Source organism: Dipodomys spectabilis, unplaced genomic scaffold (genome assembly GCF_019054845.1).
Source record: "Dipodomys spectabilis isolate Male_0828 unplaced genomic scaffold, ASM1905484v1 ptg000118l, whole genome shotgun sequence".
Lineage (NCBI taxonomy): Eukaryota > Metazoa > Chordata > Mammalia > Rodentia > Heteromyidae > Dipodomys > Dipodomys spectabilis.
The window spans coordinates 3,102,452-3,112,177 of record NW_024870795.1 but is presented as its reverse complement, the minus strand read 5'-3'; the positions used below and the strand labels follow the sequence as shown (position 1 = coordinate 3,112,177).

At 46.5% G+C, this 9,726-nt stretch overlaps 1 protein-coding gene across 1 annotated transcript; it reads left to right on the top strand.

Annotated features, from left to right (window-relative positions):
• Positions 1-159: 159 nt before the first annotated feature.
• Tex46 (testis expressed 46) lies at positions 160-6,224 on the top strand. The gene is made up of 2 exons (XM_042688775.1): positions 160-357; positions 5,783-6,224. Exons 1-2 carry the CDS (start codon positions 160-162, stop codon positions 6,083-6,085), a joined length of 501 nt encoding a protein of 166 aa, XP_042544709.1. The 3' UTR covers positions 6,086-6,224.
• Positions 6,225-9,726: the final 3,502 nt, after the last annotated feature.

Here is a 9,726-nt window from a genome sequence, read left to right as displayed (position 1 = left end):
CAGTTTGTCACACAGTGGGTGTTTTAAGCCATAGTAGTTAATATTACTGTTACACGGAAGCTGGGTGGCAGAAGGAGGCGATTCAGAGTGGGTAGCCATGACTTTTGTCATGGCAGGGACTGAGGCAGGATCCTGAGGCCTGTCCTCCTCCATACCACAATGTTGGGGGAACTAATACTTCTTTTTAGGAGTTTCCATGGGCTTCTTGCTTCCTCAGGCACCATAGGAGCAGTGGTGGCCTGGCTGATTAGCTATAAACCAATCTTGTTTGGGTTCCTACTCTTTCTGTTGTTGCTTAGCAACTGGCTTGTCAGACATGAATTCACACCCCAGCCCTCCGAACCACAATCCCAGCAGGTAAGTAGGAAGGGACTAAGTTTCATCTGGGAGTTAGACTGGAGATGAGGGATTGCTGAGTAGGTATCAGGCTAGGGGCAAGAGTGAGGAATTCAGGACTCTCGTCTCAGTTTCTGCTCTCTGGCAGATAAGTCATTTCCTTCTCCAAAGTCTCAGTTGGCTTAGTTGTAAAATAAGGGCCATCCTTTCACCTGTTACCGGGTTCTAGAGCCACAGAGTTCTTGGCCTCATCCCAGAACTTAAGGACAGACACAGTGAAGCTTGAAGCAGAAGCAGGTCTATTAATGCAAAGCAAAGCAAATGTGTACCCACCATATGGGGTAGTGGGTAGGTTCAAGAAGGAGCTGCACTGGAAGTCCCAAGACCTCAGGTTTTATTAGGGATCTGATGGGGATGGTCAGTCCTGAAAACTGAGTGTATATGTCACTGACTTCTGTAGACTGGATTATATGTCATCCACACCTTCTGGATGTCAGGGAATTCATGGCTTTGGAAGGTTAGAGCTGAGCTCTCATTTTTTGGTAAGCTCTGCAGGCTTTGGGTAAGGAAAACCTTGTTGTATCATCATAAATCATTCCTTTCATGGCTGTCCAGGCTGTAATTTTGTATCAGTATCCAAGCAGTGTTCTTAGTCATCAGGTTTCTTAACTCCCCAATCAATATGCCCTCAAATAATGTGAGCTTTACAATCTTGTAAGGGGGATGCAGATGTCTTAGAAAGTGTTTCTTGCCATGCAGGCCTGCTGGCCCTCCCTGCAGGTGTCTGTCGGGTGGTATCTGAGGCTGAGGTGGTGGAAAGGAGCCACGGGGCAGCTGCTGGAGAGGTCTTGGCTATTGATGGTGCTCATCTTGAGGTATTGGCTGAAAACCCTGGACACCATCATTTGCAGATGAAAAAAAAAATTGTTTATGCCAGTCCTGGGGCTTGAACTCAAAGCCTGGGCACTGTCTCTTAGCTTTTTCACTCAAGGCTATCAACTCTACCACTTGAACCACAGCTCCATTTCTGGCTTTTGGGTGGTTAACTGGAAATAAGCATCTCATAGACTTTCTTGCCTGGGCTGATTTTGAACCAAGATCCTCAGATCTCAGCCTCCTGAGTAGCTAGGATTACAGGTGTAAGCCACCAGCATCTGGCTAAAATCCTAATGTGTTAATGCTAAAAATGTCATCCATCTTGTTTAGTTCTACTCTGCATCTGGAACAAAGAAGGAAGAAGAAAAGAAACAAGGAAAAGAGGTAAGTGCAGCAACTCCAGTTCTCTGGAACTTTCTTTTTGGGGGGTCTGGTTGTGGGGCCTGAACTCTGGGCCTGGGCGCTGTCCCTCAGCTCTTCAGCTCAAGGCGAGCCCTCTACCACTTGAGCCACAGCACCACTTCCGGCTTTTTTCTTTTTGCTTATGTGGTGCTGAGGAATCGAACCCAGGGCCTCATGCATGCAAGGCAAGCGCTCTACCACTGAGCCACCTTCCCAGCCCTCTCTGGAACTTTCTGTGCCTGGACACCCCCAACCACTCTACTCTGACAAAGAGATGCTGCCTTCCTTATAGTATTGTCAGGGACCACCTTGCCACAGTCTAGAGGGGCATTTCAGCTGGCCATAGAAAGGTGACTCAGATCTACTTCTGAGACCACTTGAAATGCTTTACTATCTAGGAGTACAACAATCAGACAACGTTGAGACTGACAGCCCAAAAGAGAGTTCAGGCTCTCAATTTATGACAAATAGTTGCTCCTTTGGTTATCAAAACATAGATCGTTAAGAATTAATCTTAGCTGGGTACTAGTTCACACCTGTAATCTTAGCAACTTAGAAAGCTGAGACCTGTAGGATGGAAGTTTGAAGCTAGCCCAGGCAGAAAAGTCTGTGTGATTCCATTTGCAATCCATCAGCAAAATGCTGGACTAGAGGCATACCTTGTGGGAAGGCACCAGCCATGAGCTCAACACAGTTGAGCAAGAGCATGAGGCCCTGAGTTCAAGCTCCTATACCAGTGTGTGTGTGTGTGTGTGTGTGCGTGTGCGCACGCGCATGTGTACACACAGGATTAATCTCTAGGGCTGGAGGTTTAACTTAACTAGTAGAGCACCTTTCTGAGTACACGGACCCAAGTTCAAACCTCAGTACTATCCGCCCCTCCCCCACCCCAGGAAATCTCTAGAGATTCATTCTTCACATTTAAAATGACTTTGAATCATAATTTCCATGGTTATAGAAATTTTTATTAGATAAACATTTTTCTTCTTGGGGGGCTAATACTGGGGCTGAACTCAAGGCACCACATTCCCACTTTCCTGCTCAAGGCTGGTCCATACCATTTGGACTGGGTAGAGCCTTTTCCTGGTTAGTTGGAGATGAGTCTCACAGACTTTTTTTTTGCCAGACTGGTTTTAAACCTTTATCTTCAGATCTCAGCCTTCTGAGTAGTTAGGATTGCAGGCATGAGCCACTGGCACCTGATTTAGATAAAACATTATTCTTTAGGGGGTCGGCCTTGGGATTTGAACTTGGGCCTCACACTTGCTAGGCAGGTGCTCTGGCACTTGAGCTATGGCCCCAACCATTTTTATTTAGCTATTTTTAAGGAAGGGTCTGTATTTTTGTCAAGAATCTAACCTTATACTACAATCCTTCTACTTATATTCCTGCTGCCTAGCTCCAGGGGTCTTGCTAACTCTTTCCCCAGTCTGGCTGTGAACCTTCCCCCTCCCCATTTCCACTTCCCAAGCAGATTCTACAGGTGTGAGCCAACGCACCCCGATAATAGGGTAACTTTTATAAGGGTCCAGGATGAGAGTAAAATGTAAAAGACAGTCTCGCTATATTGGTAAGGAAGCAGTTGGGTTACCAGAATCAAAGGAGAATAAAATGACTTGCTCCTTGACCATCTGGCTTGGCTCACCAAAATATGTGAACTGGTTCAGGTCACCAGATCTGGAGAATGCAAAGTTCTCCATCTCATCTGAGAAAGAACTCAAGGACAGACACTGGAGATTGAAGCAGAAAGAAAGTCTATTAATGCAAAGCAAAGCACAGTACACCCACCAGATAAGGGAGATACTCAAGAAAGAACTGCCCTGGAAGTCCCAAGATCTCAAGCTAGGGAACATGGGGTGTATATGGAGGTTGTCAGTCCTGAAAATTGGGTGGAAGTGTCATTAACTTCAGTGGCCTGGACTATACATCAACTCCTCCAACATGTCAAGCAGGGCACATCGTGGCGGTGAGAGCTTCATTTGAGGAAGACTCCATTATGTATCCCAAATCATTCCTTTAAATGTCAGCAGTCCAGGATGTACTTCCTTATCATCATCAGCATGTTTCCTAGCTCCCCATTGAGGTCTTGTGTCAATCCTCAACCCTCCTACTTCATTTGATGTCAACATCGTTGACAGCAAGCAACAATATCAGTGAGTAGATGATACTAGAGAGACACTTATCAACAGTTATGACTCTAAAATATAGTGACGAAGACAGCAAGAAGGCACAGAGATAATGCCAATGTGTTAGTCAGCTTTCTGTTACTCTAGCAGATGCCTGAAACAATCATAAGGAGAAAAGGTTTATTTTGGATAGCAGTTTTGGAAACGGAGATTCCCAAACTGCAGATTCATTGCTTTGAAACTCCAGTGGAGCAGGGGTGCGTGTGAGGGTGTGGAGGATGTATCAATACATAGGGAACCACAAACAGCTTGCCTCATGACAGGAAATGAAAAAAAGCTAAAAGGTCAAGGTCCCACAATCCCCTCTGAGAGGATGTCCCCAATCACCCAAAGACCTCCCCTGAGGATCTACCTCCTGAAGGTACCCACACCAGCAGCACTGTGATTGGAGGATCAAGCCTTTCATGTAACTCAGAGAATAAGGGAACAAAAGCAGACTGCACCTAATGTTTAAAAGCATGCAAAACCTATATTGTTCATGTAGGCACTTATGTAGTGAAAAATGCCTCAGCCTTTGGCACTTTGGTACTGACTGGGGTAATTTTTTGTTTTGAGGTTCATCCTGTACATGAAGTATAGCAGTGTTCTACCCTCTGTATGGGAGATGTCAGTATAGAACTCCCTACCTTAGCTTGTGAAAAACAAAAACCATCCCCAAGCATTGCTAAAAGTGTCCCAAGGAAGGCAAATAGCCTTCCATAAAATTAAATTTTCCATGAAAGAAATAAGTACCGAAGTCAAGGAGGTGACGTTGGGGTGGAAGAGGAGTTACCGTGGGGAGGAGGGATCAACAGTGACTTCAGTTATGTTGGTGAGATTTTATTTCTTAAGCTTGTGTGAGAACACAGGAATTTGGTATACTCTTTTTATACACTGGAATATTTCATTTTAAAAGGTTTTAAAGCTCCAAAGTTTCTAATAAAAAAAAAAAATCAGGAAAAAATAACATGACTGTTCACTAGGGGGAAGGGGCAGAGGAAGATTAATGAGGGTCACAGAGACTTGAGCATACCGTAAGACCACAGGGACTTTGCAGTTTGAAGTCTCATTGGCCTAACAAAATGCAAAGCAAAGTTATGGAGACAGATATATTCAGGCTAAGGGCTTTATGTCTTCTATAACTAGAATATTCCTTTGAATCAGAGACAAGTGGATCTTAGGAGTTTGGAGCCTTATGATAATGAGAAAGTGACCTTCCCTCCCTGGACTCCAATTCTATTTTATTATTTTACCTTAGTTTAGTGGTACTGGGGATGGAAACTAGGTCCTCCTGCATGCTAGGCAACCTTCTATCAGTGAACAACATTCCCAGCCCATAATCCCCACCCTCCCCCAGGTTGTGGGGCTTCAACTCTGGGCCTGGGCACTGTCCCTCAGCTCTTCAGCTCAAGGCTAGCACTCTACCACTTGGGCCACAATGCCACTTCTGGTTTTTTTGGTGGTTAATTGGAGATAAGAGACTTTCCTTGCCCAGGATGGTTTTGAACTGCGATCCTCAGATCTCAGTCTCCTGAGTAGCTAGGATTACAGGCATGAGCCACTGGCTCCTGGCAGCCTTCTGGCGGTTAACTGAGATAAAAACAGTGTCAAGGACTTTCCTGCCTGGGATGGCTTCAAACCCCAGTCCTCAGATCTCAGCCTCCTGAGTAGCTAGGATTACAGATATGAGCCACCAGTGCCTGGTAGCTTTCACTCACAAACTGTAGCAAATATGCTCTCCCTGCTAGCAGGTGTGAGCACTGATTAATAGTTAAGAAAATGGCATGGAGCTGGGCATTGTGGCACATAATTCTAATCCCAGAACTCAAGAGTTTGATGCATGAGGATCAAGAATTCAAGGCTGACCTGGGCTATATAGTGAGACACCCTGTCTAAATAAATAATGCGTAAATAAGTAACAGATAAAATAGAATAGGTGTTTGGAGCAGGAAGAGATGATCATTACTGACCAACTTTACCCTTTTTCCTGGTGGGGAGCTTAGGAGGGGGAACAGAAACCACCAGTTTCCGAAGCCAACACCAACAACCGAGCTATGAACATGAAAGATATCGAGAAAATACATGCCTGCTTTGCCCTCCAGGACAAGATCCTCCAACGCTTGGTGTTCAGTGAGATGAAGCTGAAGGTCTTGGAAAGTCAGATGTTCCTCATGTGGAATAAGATCAATCACCAAGGGAGGTCTAGCAAACACTGGAGCTGCTCCAGGAGAAAAAACAGAGCACGGAGGCAGGAGTCCATTTTCTCTACCATCTCTGATTGTACTTCCAGTTTTCCCACTGAATGAGACTGAAGTGGGCTAGCCTCTGCTGATGTCTTGATCCAGCACCTTTTTGTTGTGGTGGTTCCTATAACAAATTACCTGAGACTGGGAACATTATGAAGAGGGTGATTTAGTTCACAGTTCTGGGGATAAAGAACACAGTGGGTAGCATCAAATGGTGGGAGTGTGTGTGTATGTGTGTGTGTGTGTGTGTGTGTGTGTGTGTGTGTGTGAGAGAGAGAGAGAGAGAGAAAGAATGAGACAGACAGGCAGAGACAGAGAGAAACAGATAGACAAAGGCAAAGAGACAGATCATGTAATGAGAAAGTAAGAGAGAAAGCCAAACTCATTTTGTAACAAACCTCTCAAGGTAACCAATCCAGTCCCAAGTCCCTGAGAAAAGCATTAATCCTTGCTGATGATAGTACCCCAATAACCTAGTCCCCTCCCACTAGGACCTACTTCTAAAGGTACTATACCATGTCACAGGACCCTTATATGGGTGAACTGCTGGCAGACAAACCAGAGCACTCAGTAAAACCAGCTGTGGAATGTTCTGGTCACACTGTAGAGAACAGGGAGACCAGAGGCTGCTAGGTCACCTCACTACCCACAGCACAGCAGGTCAAACCCAGCCCAACAGGGCTCTGGAGTCTGTGCCTTCTGCTTTCCTAGGGTCCCCTTCATCCTAGTCTAGCCCTTTGCTGTTCCTCACTCTCCTGGTCCTCCCTCCCTTCTTCCCTTGTACTCAGAGGCCAGGGCAAGCACTGCCAAGCATAGCTCTGACAGTGACCTTGCTGGCTCCCGACCCAGTGTCTCTCTGCCATGGTTGCCAGAATAAAACCATCGCATCTTCCTGGGGTGTCCAGGGCCCCCTAAGTTCTCTTCTAGCCTTCCTTCCTCTTCATCATTCATTACATCCAAGCTTCAAATGGTGTCAGAGGATGCCGAACACCAGACGCTTGTGTCTGTCTGCCATGGCTATGAACTACCAGAGTACAGGACTCAGGACTACTTTAAATTCAATACCCTAAGTGGTCTTAAAGGAAAAAGATTTTTCTATACATGTTTAGCAAGTATTTTTTTTTCTTTTGGTTATGGAGCTTGAACTCTGGGCCTAGATGCTGTTCCTGAGTTCTTCAGCTCAAGGCTAGTGCGCTATCACTTGAGCCACAGCACCACTTCCGGTTTTCTGGTGGCTAATTGGAGATGAGTCTCATAGCCTTTCCTGCCCAGGCTGGCTTTGAACCATGATCCTAAGATCTCAGCCTCCTGAGTAGCTAGAATTACAGGCATGAGCCACCAGTGCCCAGCTAGGAAAGTCTGTGAGACTTTTACTTCCAATTAATCACCAGAAAACTGGAAGTGGCATTGTGGCTCAAGCGGTAGAGTGCTTGCCTTGAGCTGAATTGCACAGGGATGAGCACCCAGGCCCAGAGTTCAAGCCCCACGACCACCACCACCACCAACAACAACAACAACAACAACAACAAAAATTGGCTTATACAACAATGCTTGATAAGAAATGTACTTATTACCTTGCTCCTTGCTCATGTAATTGTAAACCCTCTGTACACAAAAAGATAAAAAAACTGTAAAAAAAAATTTGGCTTATAGGCTGGGAAAGTGGCTCAGTGGTAGAGGGCTTGCCTTGCATGCATGAGGCCCAGGGTTCGATTCCTCTGTGCCACATAAGCAGAAAAAGCTGGAAGTGGCGCTGTGGCTCAAGTGGTAGAGCGCTAGCCTTGAGCTGAATAGCTGAGGGACAGTGCCCAGGCCCAGAGTTCAGACTCCACGACCAACATAAATAAATAAATAAATAAATAAATACTGTCTTAAACTGGACACAACTATAAAAATGATGGTAGAAACAAGCCATGTTAAAGTTCCAACCAGAGCTTCTCTGCCACTGGACCACAGCTGATGAATCTGGGGTTAAAAGATGAGTTAGCAAGTGTTGAGTCGGAGGCAGGCTGGCCTCACTCTGAGGTTCTCCACAAGGAGAACCATCTCTCTGGGACTCCGTGTGACCTAATGCCAGGATGGCATCTCACTGGCAGTCACCTCTCAGCACAATTCCTTCGTGATATTTTGGGGGGTGGGGTGGGGAATTACTGGAGTTTGAACTCAGGGCCTCATATTTCCTAAGTGGGTACTCTACTATTGAGCCATGCCTCCAGACCTGTTTATCCACTTTAAAAATATAGAGTGTTATAGCAGAGCAGACCACAGTCGAAAGCATTTCTGAGCCTTGGGTCTGCACAGCCACAGCCACAGGCATGAATGGAGCTGCGCACTGCCCTCTGTAACAATCATTCCTAGTTTAGACATGACTCACATGCATGCAAGCCTTTATTGTAGCCCTAGACTTTGGGCCAACATCATATGTTTACCTTTGTGTAGTACCAATGCTCCCAGAGCCAGCCTCTAGTGCCAGCAAGGCTCTCCTGGGTATTCACCGATGCTGATTTTCCTCTGAGAACCCACAACTGCTCAGCCATGCTGGAAGAAATGACTTGGGGCCAGTCAGGGCACTACTCATGAATCCACGGCTACTGCTCCATAACCCTGTACCTTGGGACTACTGGCTGACCAGCCAGCAGAAAAGCCATGCTGACCAATGTCCCAGTGGCTTCTGCTGGGGACAAGAGCCCATGGAGCCATTGTAGGAATATCCATGGAAGGTTACACAAAGGACAAGTATGATTGCTTATCCAGAAAGAGGGTGGTTGAGTTCCCTCACTCCCAGGGCGATAGTAGGAGATGGTCTTGAGTCATGAGTGGAAAGCACCCCTCTCCCCGTGGGGGGCTTTCCAAGGAGAGGCAGGTGAGAGCTGAGATTTTATATGTGGACACATGCTGCCACCTTGTGGCAACTTTGCTGTATGGATTCTGGTCGGAGTAAATTCAGAGCCTCGAGAGGGAGAAAAAAAAAAAAAAAAAGCTGCATCTGGCTGGGTGCTGGTGGCTCATGCCTGTAATCCTAGTTATTCAGGAGACTGAGATCCAAAAAAGCCAGAAGTGGCGCTGCAGCTCAAGTAGTAGAGTGCTAGCCTTGAGGAAAAAAAATCTCAGAAACAGCACCCAAGCCCTCAGTTCAAGCGCCAGGACACACACACACACACACACACACACACACACACACACACACTAAAAACAAACAAAACTTGTATCTGGTGCTAGAGCCAACATAAAGGAGGACCTCTCAGACAGCAGCTGGAGGATGCCCTGTGGGCCTCTGGAGTGGATTACCTGATCCAGGTAGTTAGCTTAGCTTTGAGACCTCACATGTTGGAGTCTCAATCTCAACTTACCACTTCCTGAGGACCTTGCTCCTCCAAGGATCAGCTTCCTGGGCTGTGAAAGGGAACCTGCTCTGTGGGACTGCTGTGCAGAACAAAGCCTAGAGTACACGGCAGGGCCGGGGCACAAGCCCTGTCTGTGCCCTGGGAGCTGCTCAGCCCCCTGTGAGCAATCAAGCTTCCCTGCTCACCAATGGAAAAGAGCTGGATCCCAGCTCTGTTGCCATGGCTAAAGTTGCTTTGGATCTGATCTTGGCAAGTCATTTCCTCTCTTAGCCACTCGATGTGAGGTGAAGTTGGGACAAAAATCTCTCAGATTTTCCGCCCTGGGGATCCAGAAGGCCCAGAAGGCTTGCCTCCTCC

Coding starts and splice junctions, on each gene's coding strand:
- Tex46 (XM_042688775.1), top strand. CDS start 160: ATGTTGGGGGAACTAATACTTCTTTTTAGGAGTTTCCATGGGCTTCTT. Junction 358..5,782: donor CCGAACCACAATCCCAGCAG/GTAAGTAGGAAG, acceptor TGGGGAGCTTAG/GAGGGGGAACAGAAACCACC.